The following is a 20,309-nucleotide window of genomic DNA, read 5'->3' on the forward strand; positions in this document are numbered from 1 at the left end:
GCACGAGCGCGACGCCCAGGGCACGTTACAGCCAACGACCCGCCGCCCGGCCCCCGTGGCCCCGCCGGACAGCGGTCCTCCCCGCCCTCGAGCCCCGCGCGGGGCGGGGGCGGCCCCGCAGCCTCACCGGGAGCTATTCCTGCTGTTGGGGTCGACTCCCTTGAAGGTGGTGGTGGTGGTCATGGTGCCGAGGAGCGAGGTAGGCTGGCGTGGGAGCAGAGCGCTGGGAAGGTCGGGTCCGAGGGGCGCAGAGCAGCTCCCAACAACGACGCCAGCGACCGCTGCAGGAGCCTCCGCCACCGCCTGCCTCACGGGCCACAGCCTTTATAAGGCTCGAAAGTACCCGCCCCCACCCTGCTGGTCTTGGCCAATTCAAATAGCTCTTTTCGTTCCTATTGGTTCTCTGAAGTGCCAAGCATCGGGCGGCACCTCGACGGGCTGCGGCGGCCCTGCTCAGCTTAAACCCGCCCCCTTCCTGGTCTGGGTAGGTCTATGGAGGTTCCCCCTCCCCCACCCTCAAATCTCGGTGATGATTGGACAAAGGACAAACCTGCCCCGCGCTGGGCACAAGTTGTGCTCGCTGTCACTTAAAAAAGTTACCTGACTGAGGGAAAAAAGCTCGCTCTACCCTACAAGCCCAGGGCAGATTGTCGTTACCATTCACTTAATTGCCTTACTCTTGGTGAGACAGTTAAGGGCACGCTCTTTAAGGGATGAAAATTACGGCTACAAATTGACGTTCATTGAATACCTACTGTGTGTCCCGTTTGGAAACATGACAGTCTCAAAGCAGCAGCACTATGAGTCAGCAACAGAAAGCAAGCCAAGACGATCCCTTTGAAAACGACTGGAAATTCTTCACATTTTAATGTTACTATTTAGCTCTCAGGGGTGGTGCATGTACTCGACCAAAATTACAGTCGTTCCGATTTGAGGGCCTCTTCTAAGGCTGGTTAATGCTCCGCGGTGGCGAATGGTCACATCCCTTGCTACCAAGACTATCGAGCAGCCCTGGCCTCTGCAGCTGTTTTATAACCCTTAAGTCATGACTCTTCCACCTGTCTGGGTAAATCTATCCCTGCAACAAATGCAGACAACACTTGGAGGGCTCAAGAATGGCTGTTTACAGGATCGTAATAGGAAAGTCTTGAGCAAACATGAGTGGAGGCCTTCCCCTTTCCTCAAGGGAGACCCTTTTCAGTATTTCTATAAAATTGGTCAACATTTGACTCTGTGTGGCCTCCTTTCTTGGCAGTTTGGAAGTTTGTAGTCTTGGTTAACCTCTCTCCTGGGTTTTCATAAAAAGCAAGAGTTAAGTTCCCTTCTAGAAGGCATGGATCATGTCTTTATGTGCTGACCACTCGTTTGAATTAAAATTTTCCTTTTTTTTAAAAATGTTTTATTTATTTCTAGGACAGAGAGAGAGACAGCATGAGCAGGGGAGGGTCATAGAGGGAGGGAGTGACAGACTCTGAAACAGGCTCCAGGCTCTGAGCTGGCAGTCAGCACAGAGCCCGACGCGGGGCTCGAACCCACGAACCGCGAGATCATGACCTGAGCGAAAGTCGGACGCTTAACCGACTAAGCCACCCGGGCGCCCCTCCCTTTTTTTTGTTTAAGATTTTATTTTTAAGGTGCCCCTAAAATCTTCCCATTTTTTAAATGTAATTATTTATTTTTGAGAGAGACAGAGTCCAAGCAGGGGAGGGGGTAGAGAGAGAGGGAGACACAGAAATCAGAAGCAGGCTCCAGGCTCTGAGGTGTCAGCACAGAGCCTGATGCGGGGCTCGAACCTGCAGACCGTGAGATCATGACCTGAGCCGAAGTGGGACGCTTAACTGACTGAGCCACCCAGGCGCCCCAAAAATCTTCCCACTCTTAAAGGCTGGGCCTAAGTTTCCAAAACTTTTGAAAAAACAAAAAACCCTTTCAACCAAGTTAGCCAGTGAGCATGCACGCCCTTCTAGTAAGTCGTATAATTATTAACTAGGAGGTAGAGCAGGGTATGGTCTCTCAGGCTCTCATAGGAGAAACCCGAATTGGAATCTGAACTCTAACCTTTTCTGAGCACTGGTTTCCTCATTCATAAAATAAGGACAAAATAGTATTTCAACTCCATAGAGTTGTAAATGCAGTAATGGATGGAAAGTGCTTGGCTCCACGTGTAAGAAATCATCAAAGTGATAGCTATGCTTATTATCAGACATACTTGGAAAGTAATTACAAACTTTTTAACAATCTAAAATTGTTTTTTATATGTTAAATGACGGGGTTGGACAAATCTTCAGGTGGGTCCCTTTTGGTCTAAACTTTTGAGCTTGAACTTGACTTGCCCTATTTCCTCCATTCCCTGTAGTGTAAAAGATCGGTGCGGCCATACACTAGACTGGAAACTGAAAAACGTAAGTTTTGGTTCTGCTCCCTTAAAAAGACACGTTTCCCATAAAAGACACTTCTAGGTCATTTATGCCCTTGCTTCCTCATCTATAAATGGGGTTAACAGCACCTATTCGGTGTTGTTGTGAAGGGTCTGAAATGAGGTAATTTTAAGAATGTTGTGCTTGGAGTAAACTAAAGCTTTCTATCAGAATAACCTATGAGCTTTTAAGGAATACAAATGAAGGGGCGCCTGTGTGGCTTAGTCGGTTGAGCGTCCGACTTTCGCTTAGGTCATGATGTCGCGGTTCGTGGGTTTGAGCCCCGCGTCGGGCTCTGTGCTGACTGCCAGCTCAGAGCCTGGAGCCTGTTTCAGTCTGTGACTCCCTCTCTCTCTGACCCTCCCCTGCTCACGCTGTCTCTCTCTCTCTCTCTCTCTCCTAGAAATAAAATAAATAAATAAATAAATAAATAAATAAATAAATAAATAAAATAAAGTCATGAACTCAAGGCTCATGAGTTTGAGCCCTTTGACGGGTTCTCTGCAGACAGCTCAGAGGCTGGAGCCTGCTTCAGATTCTGTGTCTCCCTCTCTCTGCCCTCCCTGGCTTGTGCTCTCAAAAAATATTTTTTTTTTATTTTAAAAAATGTTTTATTTATTTCTGAGAGAGAGAGAGAGACAGCGTGAGCAGGGGAGGGTCAGAGAGAGAGGGAGACACAGAATTAGAGGCAGTTTCCAGGCTCCGAGCTAGCTGTCAGCAAAGAGCCCGACACAGGGCTCAAACCCACGAACTGTGAGATCATGACCTGAGACAAAGTCGGATGCTTAACCGACTGAGCCACCCAGGCGCCCCCTCAAAAAATAAATATTAAAAATTTTTCAAAAAATAAAACAAAGTACCAGCCTTCCATTTGTCATTCAATTCAGAAATAGTAATAGTAATCAGTGTTCCCAACAGAGTTTGGAAATCCAATACTCTCAAAACTTGCTCAGAACACAATCTATTGTTCTGAAGCAAGTGACAAGAGATGTTTACTATTTAAAAGACGTCAAGAACGTTTATGGGGCGCCTGGGTGGCTCAGTCGGTTAAGTGACTGACTTCGACTCAGGTTATGATCTCACAGTTCGTGGGTTCAAGCCCCGTGTCAGGCTCTGTGCTGGAGCCTGCTTTGGATTCTGTGTGTGTGTCTCTCTGCCCCTCCAGTCTGCTCGTGCTCTGTCTCTGTCTCTCTCTCTCAAAAATAAACATTAAGGGGAGGGGGCGGGGAAAAAAACCTAAACATTAAAAAAATTTTAATAAAAAATAAAGACGTCAAAAATGTTTAAATGCCCTAATAATTTTCCTTTAACACGGGCAGAAGTCCTGTTGGTTTAATTTGTTGCTGGGTATGTGGAGTTTTATTCAAGAATGCAATGTACGACGTATTCAAAACAGAATAATCTGGAAGTCGCTCTTCACCGCTTGAGCCTACTAAGGTAATGACTAAACTTAAGCGAAACATAAAAACATATACTAACCATAGGGTCTCTTAGCTCTCAAGCATCTAGTTTTGCATTGGATGTTACCAATCTTGTCCTGAATCCCCCATAATTTCAACCTGCCCCAATTTATTTCAGCACCCTAGAGGAAATGGGCAAACTACAGAACCTTATTATTGGTATTTATACTCTGCCTAGATTCCGCAATCAGGTTTGAACCAATTTCTTAGACTAATGTCTCTCTCTGTGATCTAATACACACATATTAGGTTGAGTCCATATCAAATTGCAGACATTTAACTACTTTTGACCTACAAGAACAGTAATTATTTGTTTACCCATAGTTTAATACATCTTTTCTTTCTCTTTTTTCTTTTTACTCTCTTTTTCTCTTTAAGTAATAATCTCTCTGCCCAGCGCGGGGCCCAAACTTATGAATCTGAGATCGAGAGTCGCATGCTTTACCGACTGACCCAGCCAGGCACCCCAGTACATTCTCTTCATATTTTCTTTTTTTTATTTTTTAAAAAAATTTTTTTTTAATGTTTTATTTATTTCTAGGAGAGAGAGAGAGAGACAGCGTGAGCAGGGGAGGGTCAGAGAGGGAGGGAGTCACAGACTGAAACAGGCTCCAGGCTCTGAGCTGGCAGTCAGCACAGGGCCCGACGCGGGGCTCGAACCCACGAACCGCGAGATCATGACCTAAGCGAAAGTCGGACGCTCAACCGACTAAGCCACCCAGGCGCCCCTGTCTTCGTATTTTCTAGCCCTCCTATTTTTAAGAGAAAATGCTGGTCTTCTGCTTTTGAATCTCACTAAGTGACTGAATTAATGAATGACTCTCTGGCAAGTATTTCTAACAAGCTTTTCAACCCCAGGATTGCAGGGTGCCTCATGTCACTTATGTGGGACTTAACCACACATATTTAACCATACATTCTGTATCCACCACTCCTAAAGCCAAATTTAGTATGCATCTGTCCATTCTTTTCTTAGCTGCATCCTCACACATACACACAAAGGCAGATCAACGCCACAGAGAGACAACCGAAGTTCATTTTCTCTTGAAACTCATTCGCCACAAAGCAAATGAGAGGTCTCAAGTGTGGAAAACGGCTGTCAGGTTCTACCTTCTCTTTGTCAAAGGTAAACAAAACAGCACACACACTCTACTAGGTCTATCATGCCACTCTCACATCAATCACTGAACTGCGGAGGGAGAGCATGACTCCTCTTTCTCCATTATTTCCCCTATCAGACTGAGCTGAATAAAATGGTGTGGATTAAGTTTGCTCACTTTCCCCAATCCCGTGCTATTTCTGTATTTAATAAACAAGCAAAACCTCCCCGAACCCATCTGTCCTGCTGTCCTAGAGATGAATTTGGCCTCCTTCGCTAAAATTACAAAACATCAAAGGATTGAAAACCGCATGCCCTAGGAGATGTGAGGAAATCCTTAATATTCTAAATTCTATAACTTGAGACAAAGTTAGCCACCTAAAATGCCTTAGAAATAAACACGAATTGCAAAGAAAGCAAACATTACATGACAACTCAGACTTTAAATCGTTTCATAAAGGCCCTGAGGGTATGGGAAATCCTAAAATGATCTCATATGTAGTCACAGGTCACTGCTCACAGGGAAATAACACTCCACATTCCAAACAGATTAAATTCCTAACCTGTTTATATGCTCTATTCTAATTATGTTTCACTCTGAGGAACTCTTTGCATTAGCGAACCACCAGGCAGACTGAAGTCTCACTATAAAACATGTATACATCCTACTGCGCAAAGACGACCCCTTAAATCATCACGTACATAATCAGAATGCTGAAGCATGTTGGGGATGGGTGTTTTGGTTCTTAGAGTATTGGAGAATCATTAAAATCCTGCAGACTGTTTTCCTTTAAAGACTCATTAGGGCACAATTTAGCATGAAGCATTTATTAAAACCCATAAGATGATTGTATTCAGTTTTTCAAATGAATAGAAAAGCTTTGGCCTTTTTCATTTACACTGAGTGCAAGCCATTGGTACAGATTATGGAATTCCGCTGAAGCCTCAGCACCCTGACACAGCCCTGACTGCAACGCAAAAGATACTTTTATTTAAAGAGTTCGGTCCGTAGGAGGGACTGTGTTAGGCAGCTAAAGTATTTATTATCTCATGTAATCTTCACCATAAGGTTCTTAACTCGTAAGAGTTGTGAGAATGCCTCCCAGAATTGCTTCTCGACTTCATATGGCTTTGAAAATACATTTCCGGGGGTAGGTCCCAGGCATTGGTACGTTTTTAAAAGCCCATCAGGGGATTCTGACGCAAAACCACAATCTAGAATCACATATTAAAAGCAGCAGGATCTTAACTCAAAAATAATCCTCAGCAGTACAGCTGACCCTCTCCAATACACCCGATGCCTCCAAGGGCCTTGGGAAAACTCCAACAGGCTTCCCTCACATCCTGGGATTCCACCTTCTACTGACCTGCTGTCACAATGTCCCACAGAACTACACACGCTGACCAGGAGTCTCATTTCTCCTCAAACTGTGTTACTCCTCCCCCATCTTCAGTTCAACCTCATCCCCTTTAGGGAGAATATGATCTGATCATCAGGTTAAAGTTAATTCCCACAAAAACATCAAGCAAAACAATGAACCAAACAACTTGACGCTCCGATTTCTGAAAAGTTGCTAATACCTTTTGTTTTAGGTCAGGCAGCATGTATGAATGGTAGGGGTGCTTCAGGGCAAGAATGCTCTCATTTCTCTATACAGAACTGTGTTCACTTGGATAGTGTTTGCTACTTTCCAGATATAAATGTGGGATATTAACCAGAGAGCAGCCAGAGTTTAGCTAAATTGTTTGAGCAACTGACCAAAATGGAAGTATAACTCCCATCATTTGAACCTCCCTTCCGGAGCAAAAATAATTAATATGCCAAGATGACTTTCAGCATTTTCAACAATTTATTTATTTTCAAAGCGTTCTTTAGAAAGCGCTCCCTAGTCACAGGGTGGGAGGCAGTGGAGGGGGTGATGGCCTGAGGGGCTCAGTAGGTTAAGCTTCCAGCTCTTGATTTTGGCTCAGGTCATCATGAGAGAAAGCCCTGCGTAGGGCTCCATGCTGCTTGGGATTCTCTCTCCCTCTCCCTCTGCCCTTCCCTTGCTAGTGATCTCTCAAAATAAATAAATTAAAAAAAAAAAAAGTGTTCCACAGGGACGCCTGGCCTGCTGAGTAAGGAGAGTGGGCAACTCTTGATCTCATGGTTGGGAGTTCAAGCCTCATGCTGGGTGTAAAGATTACTTAAAAATAAAAGCTTAAAAAAAAAAATGCTCCACAAATTTTTCCATAAAATACGTTTTCTTGGTAGCAAGATATGTGAAATAGGGGGAGATCAACTATGAAGAACAGTTCATTTAAGGACAGAAATAAGATGAATCTTTATACACTGACCCAACTACTAATAAACTACAACACACTATATTATCCGTGTGCTTTCCATGCTTTTCACGCAGGCTTTTAAGATTCTATCAAGTATTTCCATTAAGTTTCCTAATCCCCCCAACATGGCAAAAGCTCACACATGACATTTAGTTAGTAAATTTCTAATTAAACAAGAACCTAATTCAAATCCTTTTCATGATAAAGGTCTCTGGCTTGAATTCCAATCTTAATTTTTAATTTTTAGGGCACCGCCAAATTCCACCATTCAATAGTACCTAGTGCAACAAATCAAGAGACATGCACTTACCTGATCTCTCCTAAGAATTCTTGGGGGCAGGCTTCCCACACAGTTGCACAGTAGAAATTGTAAACATTGGTTAACACTATACATATAGGAAAATAAAAGCTGTTGGTTCAAGATTAACTCCCGTATATACAGAGCCAAAAATCTATAGAACAGGGGCACCAGGTTGGTTGAGCAGGGCAGAGGATTTGATCTTGGGGTCAGGAGTGCAAGCTCCACGTTGGGTGTAGAGATGACTTAAATAAAATAAACAAAACTTAAAAAAAAAATCTATTAAACACCTGTCTTTGGGGAGCTCATTCACCATAAAAATGGACATAAAAATAGGCTGTATTATAGCAGTGGTAGAGTGAACTAAGTGAAAGAATGACAAGGCAGGACAGGAACAATGGAGACTCAACCACATTGGTGAGGAGGGTGGGACGTCAGTTTCTTGAGCACCAATATGGCAGAACTCAATTAACAGATATTAGACCTATTCTCTAGTCCTAGTTTCATAATCCTCTGGACCTCTGCTTCCTTGGTTCTCACAAAGGGGTTACAATTAGGTAATCTAAATCTTTCTAGCTCTAATATTCTGTCCATTGATTCCAATAGTTGTTATCCTTCCCCATACATTTACCCTGCTTATTTAAAGCTGTAAGAGCAGATGTATGTAAATACCTTCTATCCCTCAACATCCTTGAGGAACAAAGACTCTGTTTTGGGTTAGGGAATATTTACTCATCAGCGTGAGTTAGGATGGTTAAGTGACTGGGGCACATGGGAGCAGCTCAGTCCTTTAAGCTTGATTTCGGCTCTGGGTTTATGAGATCTCGAGCCCGGTACCGTTGGGCTCTGCAGTGTCAGGGCAGAGCCCACTTGGGATTCTCTCTCCCTCCTGCTCTCTCTCAAAATAAAGAAACATTAAAAAAAAAAAAAAAAAAAAGTTAAGTGATTTATCAGCATAGTTACCAAATCACAGCTTTTTCCTAGCTGCATGTACCAACCCATTCTGCCAGGTAGTGTTACAGAGAAGACAACTTAGGAGTAAATCCACATTATGACCCAATTATTTTTTTCCACCAGTGAAGTTGCAGATTTGGAACTAAGCATACTAAACAAAGAGGCTGAAAACATCAGTTGCTAGTCATTTATACACTTTGTTATTCTTTGTTTTGCATTTGTCTGTCAGGAATGCTTGTAGCTTTAGTTCTTCCTTGAAATGTTACTTCTAACAGGCCTACTCATTTCAGGGTTTTTTCTAAGCTTCAACTTTTCTACTTCATATTCTTCAGAATAAAGAAAACAGCTCATTTTAAACAAGAAGTTTATTTAAACAACAAGACGCTTGACTTGAAGGGAAAACTATCTAGGATTCATTTCTTTTAGAGTAATTTATCCCTACTTAAAGACAGATTGCCCTACATGTAACAGCTACGTACAAAAAAGTTATAAAATTGTCCTTGGTTTTACAATGATAAATGAAAAACATTAAAATTCTCCAATCGAACAAGGTATGCAAGGATTTTTATGTTGTTCTTTTTTTTTTTTTGTTAAACAGTGAGAGCAAAATAACTTACTGGAATATAAAGATAAGAGCTGAATGAGCATGCCACTAATGGAGAAAGGGGGTATTTTCACAGAACCAGTATTTTTCCCCATCCCATCTCCATTTGATGTCGATCAAAACATACCATTGGCCATTTAGTTAAAAAAAAAAAAATGCAAAATGCTTGTGCACATACACAGTTACTTTATGTACAATAAAGGAATGGGGAAGGGGAAAATGAAAGAATAGAGAAAACTATACTGTAGTAGTCAGGATGTGGTGGAACCAAATTGCGGTTTTCTAATTGAGAATGTCTTCTTGGTCTGGAGGAACGGAGTTCTGGAGTAAAGTAGCAGGTTCCCTTTTCAGTAGACCCCTCCTGTCTGCTGCTGGAACACATCAATTGTATCTTCATCCTCCATTTCCAACTAGCATAAAAAGAGAAAAAACAGAAACAAAAACAAAAACAGGGTCATGGATTATCAGCTCTTAAATCTGTAACTATCAGACTTAAGTACCCTGAAAAACTGCACAAATTCCACCCAATTCCAGTGTTCATTATTTTAGACATCCCATCGCTTAAAATTGCATCACACTTAAGTTTAAATTATTTTTCCACCTGGGCTTCTGTATATGAAGATTATAGAAAACTTGACTTTTTTATGTCCGTAAGATAAATCATAAATCACCTATTATTGAAAATAAAAAGGATACACAATAAAACCACAAAATAAATGTAAATAAGAATGCCATGTGTAAAAGGGTCTCACTGCAATATGGTTTAAATGAGCAAGACTGGAAGTAACTAATTGTCAATAAAAACTCAAAGAAAGGAGGGCCTGGGTTGCTCAGGTGGTTAAGCATCCAACTCTTGATTTTAGCTCAGGTCATGATCTCATGGTCTGTGGGATCAATCCCTGTATCAGACTGACGTGCCAGTGTGGAGCCTGCTTGGGATTCTTTCTCTTTCTCTCTGTCCTTCCCCTTGCTTGTGTGAGCACACTCTCTCTCAAAATAAACATTAAAAAAAAAACATTAAAAAAAAAAGAAATACAGTGCACTCTTACATGAAATGCCACATAGTTGTCATTAAAAAGTAGATTTAAGTGTGCAGAAATGGAACTATCCCTATGATCTAGTATTAGACTAAAAACAAATTTTAAAAGTAGGCAGCAAAAGTGGCTACAGTATAATTGTATTTGTTTTTAAAAGCATGTGCACTCGGCAGAAGTGCATACCAGTATCTCCTCGCAGATGCACAAAGCACAGTAGCTGTCTCTGGACAGCAAGGAAAGGCTATGGGCAAGAAAAAACTTACTAAAAAAACTAATTTAAATTTTAAAATGCTATTCGCAAACTAAGTTTTGCAAGACTCACTACCCACACACATTGTACAAAAAACAACCATGTTTAGAGTAGAAAGGTCTTGGTACATACAGCAACACTGTAAAAGAAATAATCTTTGTAACAGTTTATTATGCTGATAATTACCCTTGAAAAATACTTTCTAAAAACTGGTAATTTTGGAAACAAAACAAGGACCCTGGGTACATAAAGACAAGAAAGGAAATCATTTCTAACACAGTTCAAATATACTAAAAGTAAGGCTATAGCATTAAAATGTTAATGACTAAGCTTCAATTCCCTCTTTTGTAAAAGGAAATAGCACTCAGTTATATGAATTAAATGAGTCGAAGAAAAGTATTTAACAGAATGGTGGGCACATGATTATATTACTATTAAAACTGGTCATTAAGATGTTCTAATTTATCATAATTCTGCTGGTTAATATTGGGAGAATAATTCTAAAATGAATCAGTCTCATTCTACAGTGAATTCAATTACAAATACTAAAATGAGTTCAATTCCAAATTCAATATGAAGATTTTACAATGCTGTTCTGAAAAAATCCTCCTCACAGTTAATATTTGCAGCTGGCACTGTAGAAACAAGAACCTTTTTTACGGCGGTGGGTGAGAGCATCAAAAGACGGAAAATACATTCTCAACATCAGAGTTTAGCATAATGGGTTTTTATTCTTTTTATACCATCAAAACATGTCTTCAGCCTATCCACTGAAGTAAAACTCCTGGGATTTTAAATTTCAGTGAAACTTGAAATGCCTTCAAAGGATAAAAGAGTTTTTCCTGTCTCTTTCACCAGGAGAATTCAGCTCCTCCTTGTGGCTACATCTTATAATTGCTTCTTAGAGACACCGAGGGAAATTACTTCAAAATACTCTCTCAAGTACAACTTAAGACATTTCAAATTGTTGAAGTTTATCAACAAAACCACAACCAGGGTGGGCTGCTTCACTCGTACCATAAATATTACCTGCTAGTTTTTATGGAGTGATAAAAACAAATTCGAAAGTAGAAGAGCTCCAATTTAAATTTCTATCAAAACTTTTCCCCAAATTAGAAGTCTTAAGTGGAACCTCAGAGGGTAAAAAGAAACAAAGAGCTTCTGCCACAGAAGACAGCCCAGCTGATCCTGTACACAGTGACAGAATGGAAGTAATACATAAAGAGATTAAAGGATCAGACAGTGTCACCTTTTGCAGAAGGCTCTGGAATGCCATCTATTATCAAGAACCTTACTGGTCAGACTAAGCCATCAAGAAACTTGCAGTTGGGAGCCCCAAGATCCCTTTAGTTGACAAGGACAGGTCAAAGAGAATTCAGCATGAGAAGTTAAACCGGTCAGGATCGATAGCCAACTTATCACCTGTGGGGGGCCTGGAGTATGAGCAAGAACTGCGGCAATGAAAACAACATTCTGAACTATGTTCTCCGAACACTGCCGGCAATAGGGAAGGAGGGATTAAAAGCAACTAAATGACCTATTAGTTTTACAAAACGACAATTGCTTATTTAAAAACCTTGGACATTTCCTGAGCAAATACTAACATTAATATTCCTATTGTTTTCCTTCTGTGCCCCTTTGGTCATATTTTACAAAGTTTTGAACTCTGGTGAAAAACTACCTTCCAATGTCTAAAAGTTCACCAGTTAATAAACAAGACTATTGAGCAAACTACAAAACACATGGACTTTTCTAACTAGTGCAAAGGGATTTTTACCTGTGCAGGTGTGTCTGTTTCATTGATTGGTTGCCCATCAAATCGGAATCTGATCTGCCTCATTGACAAACCCTACAAGAGAGTTTAAAAGCAGTAAGAATGCAACGAAACAGTAAGAACTGAAACCATATGCATATTTAGCCACAAATATATTAAAAGAAAGACCCAAATAAATAATCACATTACATTAACATTTCTATGGGTAAAACGAGTTGGTATGATTTTCACTTTGAACCATGTTCGGTTTTCTTTGGAAAAGTGATCTTTTTTAAAAAAAGCTGTTTTGCTTTTGAGATCCAAGCTTGGATAGATCATACGTAGAGTTAAACAGTACATGTAAATAAATTAGAAAGATATTAAAAAGAAATTTAAAGTAACAGATACGCCCAGCAACATTCTTCCATGCATGTTAAAGAGCTCTGCAAAAGGGGGGGGGGAATACCCTTAATAATGAAAACTGGAGTCACCTAAGTGTAATGATTAAGTTTGCCTTAAAGCTACTTTACCTTCATTTCTATCCCAACAGCTCCTATCACTAAGCCAGAGTAACCAGTGTCCCAACCTGGCACCACACTGGGCACACCACCGGAATTCAACACGTTTCTACCCTTGGGCAGGCAGGACACTTCCACTGGAACTGTCTTAAAATCATTCATAAACACACAAGCTTGGAACTATGAAATAGTTCAAAAGAAACACCTGCTTTTTAGATTCCTTTTTTGTATTTAACCAGACCAACAATTATTATTTGTCAACCTCACTAAAAAGTAAGCTCCAGGAGGGACAAGAACCTAAGACTGTCTTGTTTACACTGTATTCCTCGCACATAGTAGGTGCTCACAGGTATATACCAAGTTACTGATGGAATAAAATGGATGAAATGCAATATCCACCTTATCATGATTCATATGATTTAAAAGTAAATCTAAGGGGCGCCTGGGTGGCTCAGTCGGTTAAGCGTCCAACTTTCGCTTAGGTCATGATCTCACGGTTTGTGGGTTCGAGCCCCGCGTCGGGCTCTGTGCTGCCAGCTCAGAGCCTGGAGCCTGTTTCAGTCTGTGACTCCCTCTCTCTCTGACCCTCCCCTGCTCACGTTGTCTCTCCTAGAAATAAATAAAACATTTAAAAAAAAATAAAAAGGGGCGCCTGGGTGGCTTAGTTGGTTAAGCGTCCGACTTTCGCTTGGGTCACGATCTCGCGGTTCATGGGTTCGAGCCCCGCGTCGGGCTCTGTGCTGACTGCCAGCTCAAAGCCTGAAGCCTGTTTCAGTCTGTGACTCCCTCTCTGACCATCCCCTGCTCACGCTGTCTCTCTCTCTATCTCTCCTAGAAATGAATAAAACATTTAAAAAAAAAAAGAAAAAAAGAAAAAAAAATAAAAAAATAAAAGTAAATCTAAAACTACTAAGTTGAATACTTTCATTACAAAAAGGGAATTTAAAAGTTATATTACTAGAGTTTAGCTTCAAGAAATTTTTATGTGTACTCAAGGAGATAAATGAACCTAAGCATGCCCTTTCTGCAAAGCAGATTACAAGGTCTTACAAATCATTACCTACCTGACACAGGGGTAGAGAGAAGGGGAAAGGAGCAAAAGTAGCAAAGCTGTTGGGAACTGCAGCCAAATGAAGACAGGAAAATAAAGTTACCTTTGGAGATATGCTATGTACATATTAACTGGAAAAGTAGTATAGGATGCATAAGAAGCATCCTACAAAAAAAAATATCACTCCTATATCATACTCAAATCACAAACTGTAATTATCCTTATACAGAACTCGCTGCTTCAGTTTACTTAAGAGAAAATTAAACTGAGTTCCTAGGACTAGAATATTGAAACAAAGTGCTCAATAAATACTTATAGGACCCTTGTATTCATTTAACAAGGATTCTTTACATCGGTCTTTAAAATTACTTCTAACATGAAGACTGTATTACTTTTCTTTACAAACCCTGGTCTGTGACAAATAGCACTTTCAGACTAGCCTGTCTTAAGGGATACAAGGGATTCCCAGACTAGATAAGGGATATCCACAACCTTAATTCATTCCTCATGACATCCAAATTTAATTTGTGATTATGCAAAGCAACCAAGAATTGAATGCCAAGCCATTAACTACTAATTACATATTTGCAAACACTTCATTGAAGCCCCATTGCTTTAATAAAATACTAAGCCATATGCTGGATTTTTCCTCTACTACATCCACTAGTAATGTCTTAAGGTCCTAAGGTCAATGGCATGGCCATTCAAAACAGGGGGAGGGGGGAGGGACACAGGCCAGAACATGCATCGTATTCCTTTGTGTTTTTCCTTATCAATAAAAGCTTTTATTTTGCTACAGATCAAAAATCCAAAAATCAGGAGCCTTTCCAATTCCATAAATCATGTCAACTCAAACAATGAATTTATGTTAAACCAGTATTTGGGTTCCACTTCTGAATAAATCTTATCTCTGAGCTTTGGCTTCAGAGATGTGCCACAGAAGAGCTGTGTGAGGTTAGCTTTGGATTCCCATTCCTTCATTTCACAAAAATGAACTGGAATCAACCAATGAACCAATCTTCGCTCTCTGAAGCCATTTGACATTTCATGAAATAATCTATCATAGCAAATGCACACTAGAATGAAGTAGTATGCTCTCAGCAGAAGGCTACATGGCGACAAAGTGGGCAAACTCTAATTGTACATGTGAATAGAAAATTTATTCACAATCCAACCTCTGGAGACAGCTTGAATGTTCTCTATCATTTTACAAGCATTTACTGAGCACATTCTATATACCAGGTACTGGTCTAAGCTCCAAAGAATTAGTGAACGAAAAGACCCTATGCTCATTGAGCCTACATTTTAATGGAGACACAAATAGAGATCAGTGCAAAAGACAGCTGAGGACCAAGTGATGGGAGCAGAGGCATTCTGAATTAATCAGAAGTCTCCCAGGTTAGTGACTGAGCAAGAGTGGAATAAAATGGTTCAGGGCTCAGCACTATCCAAGACAAACACAACATGGCAGCTCTTTCTGCCCAAAAGGTCCTGTCCCTGTACTTTACTAAAACCACCTTTTTACACGGGGGGGATATGGATATATACACATATATATGCCACATATGCAATTTTAAAATTTCTAATTGCCACATTAAAATCAGGTAAATACTGTTTTAAGTCGATATATTCAGAATCCTGTTATTTTAACACATAACTGACATTGAAACGTTGAGTACTTTTCTCTCCACTATGAGTTTTCAAAATCTGACATACTGTGCACTTTACAGCATATATTAATTTGGCTAACCATGTTTCAGGTGGTAAACAGTCACATGTGCTTGTGACTGCTGTTTTGAACAGCACAGATTTCAGTAGAGAACAGAATTTGTTGATGGATTTTATTATAGGAGTTATGAAGCACCATCAGGATGATTCCAAGCCTCTGACCTCCTACCTAGATGCAAAATAGTGCTATTTACTGAAGGGGTACACCAAAGAAAAAGATTCTAGGAGTGGAATCAAGAGGCTTCTTTTGCATGTTCAGTTTGAGTTGCCTATTAGACATCTACTGGAACTCCTCCAAAGATCTGAAGCCAAATGAGTTCATCAGAAAGTAAGTATGGGAATTCAATTAATCTTTTTTTTTTTAATGTTTTTTATTTATTTCCAGGAGAGAGAGAGAGAGACAGCGTGAGCAGGGGAGGGTCAGAGAGAGAGGGAGTCACAGACTGAAACAGACTCCAGGCTATGAGCGGGCAGTCAGCACAGAGGCTGACGTGGGGCTCGAACCCACGAACCGCGAGATCATGACCTAAGCGAAAGTCGGACGCTTAACCGATTAAGCCACCCAGGTGCCCTGAGCATTCAATTAATCTTGATAGGAAATCCTTACTCAAGAACTCTCAACTGTCCAAAAAAACACAAAAAACAAAAAAACCCACCACCTTTAGCTATGCAAAATTCGGCTGCATAAATTTTAGACTTTTGAAAGGCTCTATCTACACTTAAAAAGCAAGGAATCAGGGACACCTGGGTGGCTCAGTCAGTTAAGCATCCCATTCTTGATTTCAGCTCAGGTCATGATCTAATGGTTCATGAGATCAAGGCCCTCAATTCTCTCTCCTCTATGACCCTCTCCCACTTGCTCATGCTCTCTCAAGATATATAAAATAACTTAAAAGGGTGTGTGTGTGTGTGTGTGTGTAGAGAATCAGCCCAATTAGGTGATACTTCCTCAACTCCCTCTTCCTTAGATTGAGAAAAATAAACATTTGAAAAGTAAACAGAAATATTGTTTCGGTCAAAACTCTGAGGTTATTTTCAACTTAAAGGAAAATGGAAACAAATCTTTTTAAATTCTTCCTGGATCACATGTTCAAATCGTATTTGCATTCTAAGTGATATGCAGCAGAATTACATTTTTATAGATTGCCAATGCTTCTTTTTCCCATACTGCAAATTAAGAGTGGCCTTAAGTTTGGTGAACTTAAACCTAACAGAAAAATGCACAGAAAACTTTATTTACATGAGTAATACACTAAATTTAACATACCAGGAAAACCCAAAGTTCTTGACTGACTGGCTAACTCAATCTTCTAGATCTCTTATAAAGACCACCTGCAATGCAGGATGTGCTGTGTCTTTTTCTGGCACATATAATGCCCCAGCACATGGTAAGTATCTGATAAATATCAGATAAATAAAAAACTCTTTTCAGGCCCTTACAGGAAATACATAACTCTTAAATATGAACCTTTTAGGATAGAAATTATCAATAGATATGTATAACAAAATGTTAATGGTTAAATCTAGGTGGTGAGCACATGAGTATTTTTTTTTTCAGTTTTTTCTATTTTGCCCTACGTTTGAGTTTTCAGAGTAAGTTTTGAAAAATATGACCATCTAAAACCTAAAATTTATGGGGCATCTGGGTGGCTAAGTCAGTTAAGCGATCAACTTCAACTCAGGTCATGATCTCTCGGTTCATGGGTTCGAGCCCTACAGGGCTCTCTGCTGTCTGCATGGAGCCACTTTAGATCCTCTGCCCCTTCCGTCTCTGCCCCTCCCATATATCCCCCCCATAGATAAATATTTAAAAAAATAAAACCTGAAATTTAGTAATGAGAAAAAATAGGCGAAAATGTTGTTGAAAACCACTAAATCTATGCATGCTTCTATTTTGTAAAAGGTGTGCTATGTAAAAGTTCTACAAGATGATTACCTTTTAAAAATCCCCCTGTAACCTGAAGAGGCACTATTGTTCAAATAAGGAAGATGGTAGGGCAAAAATTCTTTAGCACAACTTGTAAGCACGTATTTACTAGTTGTTTAAATGGATTTCACCAAAACTCTTCCAACAGGAGTACACTAAAAACTCTTTTCAGGGAAGTGTAACTTATATATGAAGGTAAAAAGCATTATACGCACAATATCCTTACTATAAATTATTATAAATACATTGGACAAAAAAAGTTTCAATCTCAAAAAGTAGTTTATCTTCAGTTTCTTCCAAATGCCCTTAGATCTTATAGAGGAAGTCCAACTATCGGCTCAAACTCAGCCTCTCAACTTCTGTAGGTTTAAATCTTACTCGATTTTGAGTCTTTTTTTGGGACAATTTGCAATGCTGACAACTTATTTTAGTCTGAAAGAATGACCTTCCCAACTTTTATATGTTATATATTCAGGGTTGAATAAAAAACACTTCTTCTGGGTTGAATTAACTGATCTAGGTACCAGAGTTTTTGTTATACTTGCAAAAGTCATCTTTAAAGTTGCCTCTGTATTGTTACAGACTCAACCTCACAAAAGGAAGCTTCTTTGTTTTAAACCCGGCTTTCACCTCACAGCATCTATTCATTTCAACTTCCTCTTTTTGCTGACTATTTACTAATTTCTGAGTAAAATGCAAATGTCCCTAAACATAGGAATGTTTTTGTCTGACTCAGGAGGTTAAATTTCTTGACCTCTACTATTAAGAAAATATGACAATTTTACATGCTTCAGGAAAACTGTAATGTCGTTAAACTCACACTTTATTTCCAAACTGGTTTAAATACTCAAAAGAAACGACACGAATACACTACACAAATTTTTAAATGGATTAAAAAAAAAAAAGAGCTTGACAAGAAATTTTACCAAGTTCATCCTTATTTTCTTATAAAACTACATCCCCTCGGGAACTAATCGCATGTTGTCAAAATAATTTGAGGCTTTCTGGCACAGGAATAGAATCACAGAGCTTATTAACCAAACAACCGTAAGGGTTTTCATGAAGCATCCACATACCAAGTGTATGATAAAATTGATATGTCAAGTATACAAATCCATACATTCAACCAAACAAGTCTATATAATAATATTATGCCAGTCTAGGTTCTACTCTAAAGAAAATAAGATTTAAAAAAAAAAACCAAAACGTTTTATTGGAAGTGCATGTCAGTTCCTCACCTGTCGTTCACAATAGGCTTTCATTAGTTTACTAAGTGGTGTATGCCTCTTAATCTTAAACTGCACCACAGAACCATCCTGCCCCGCCACCTTCAAATTAATATGATCGTTGTTCTCAGTCTTGACTCCTTCCTGTTGAAAGAAAAATAAAAGTGTAATTTGGAAAATGTGAAAAACAAACACCTTTTAAAGTAGCAGCAGCCCAACTTGCTTCAGAAATCAACAGGTTTCTCATTCTGTATGATAAAAGAGCATACAGCTGTTTTCGGCCGCTGAAATCAATCTGAAAGATGAAAACTCCTGGAACAACGACATTAAATAGCTGTCACAGAGACAGAAAAGCAGCCTTACATGCAACACCATCAGCGGCAACAATCGATTTTTAAAGATGGGTCCCACTCAATTTACTGTCAAGAACTCTCGAATCTGAATTTTCTAAAAGGGCTCTCTCAAAATATGTGTTTCCCCTGAAAAGATAAGAAGTAAGTGTCCCTTCCCTTTATAAAGTGCTTTAAGTACAGAATGCAAGGATAAAAATCTAGACCTTGCAACTGAAAACTCATTGTAACTCTCCCGTTAAAGTTATAAACTGTTTAATAACTCAAACCTCAACTACTTAAAAAAAAAAAAACCTAATTGATGATATCTGTCGGTTCTCTCTTGAAGCGGCAGTAATAACTCAGAACCACTATTAATGTTCGCCTCTATGAGCAGCCTCATTTTTGTTTATTTTCAGTTCAGAACTCTTATTATTCTCCCCTCCCCTTTGTTGTCATGGGTCAAATGCCGTTTTCTTCCAAGTCTGCCTTGTATATTTCGACCCTACCTGAAGTTGACCAAAATCAAGAGTAGATGGAAATCTGTAGCCCCCAAAACCTTTCAGAAAGGAAGGGGGAGGGGGGGTGTCACGAAACAAATCAAACGAAAGTGCCCTGTGCCAATAAGAAGTGTGTGCCCTAGTCCTCACGGGAAGAGCCTCCCGGTGCCTCAAAACCCGCGTTAAAAAGTTAAGCCCTACCAAGTCTTTCTGCTCGCACATCTGCCTCCCAACTTCTCGAAGCCGCATGGTCTCCACAGGTTAGGGGTTATCTGGCACACAGGGAAAAGCCCCTGCCCAGCCTCCCTGGAGACCCTGAGGCCATCAAAGTGGGAAACACTCCCCGGGAGTCCCCGAACCCCCGGCCCCTCGCGACGGCCCGATGGGGAACCCATCGACAGCCCATTGATTCGCCCTGAGCCCTCCCCAGGCCAGCGCGGCCCGGGGCAGGGGTCCCCAGATGCCCGCAGCCCCCTCCCTGGAGGGGGAAGCCCCGGGCGGNGGCCATGGCGAGCGCCGGAGTCTCCTCAGCTGCCGCTTCACAAAAGAGGTACCAGGTCCGCACCGAACGAGCACACAAGCAGCACCAGGAGCGGCAGAAGAAGGAGGCGGCAGCGGTGGAGGAGGGAGAGGGCGCNTGTATTGTCCTCCTTCTGTGGTGGAGCTTAATCAAAATGGCTTCCAGCTGGTCCTCGGTGGGGACGAGGAGGCTTGAGGCCTAGACGTGAGACTCAGGCCGGGGAAGGCAGACTGACTACAGGAGGAAGGGGGAGCCTAAGGCAAAGCCCTAGCATGAGGTTCTGGAGAAAACTCTCCTGTTTAGTGGCCTAAAT

General features: G+C 40.6%; 2 protein-coding genes across 2 annotated transcripts in view; both read right to left on the reverse strand.

Annotated features, from left to right (window-relative positions):
• The window catches only part of JPT1 (Jupiter microtubule associated homolog 1), a 17,842-nt gene extending 17,520 nt beyond the window's left edge, over window positions 1-322 (reverse strand). Inside the window, exon 1 of the mRNA XM_077754336.1 lies at window positions 128-322. Within this exon, the coding sequence (XP_077610462.1) occupies window positions 128-183 (56 nt within the window). The 5' untranslated portion in view covers window positions 184-322. The remainder of the gene's footprint in view (window positions 1-127) is intronic.
• Window positions 323-8,900: 8,578 nt separating this feature from the next.
• SUMO2 (small ubiquitin like modifier 2) lies at window positions 8,901-19,815 on the reverse strand. The gene is made up of 4 exons (XM_077754353.1): window positions 19,678-19,815; window positions 18,660-18,791; window positions 12,222-12,293; window positions 8,901-9,567 (listed from the first exon to the last, which is right to left on the reverse strand). Exons 1-4 carry the CDS (start codon window positions 19,723-19,725, stop codon window positions 9,505-9,507), a joined length of 315 nt encoding a protein of 104 aa, XP_077610479.1. The 5' UTR covers window positions 19,726-19,815; the 3' UTR covers window positions 8,901-9,504.
• Between the last annotated feature and the right edge of the window lie 494 nt (window positions 19,816-20,309).

Source organism: Crocuta crocuta, unplaced genomic scaffold (assembly GCF_008692635.1).
Source record: "Crocuta crocuta isolate KB4526 unplaced genomic scaffold, BGI_CrCroc_1.0 scaffold50, whole genome shotgun sequence".
Classification (NCBI taxonomy): Eukaryota; Metazoa; Chordata; class Mammalia; order Carnivora; family Hyaenidae; genus Crocuta; species Crocuta crocuta.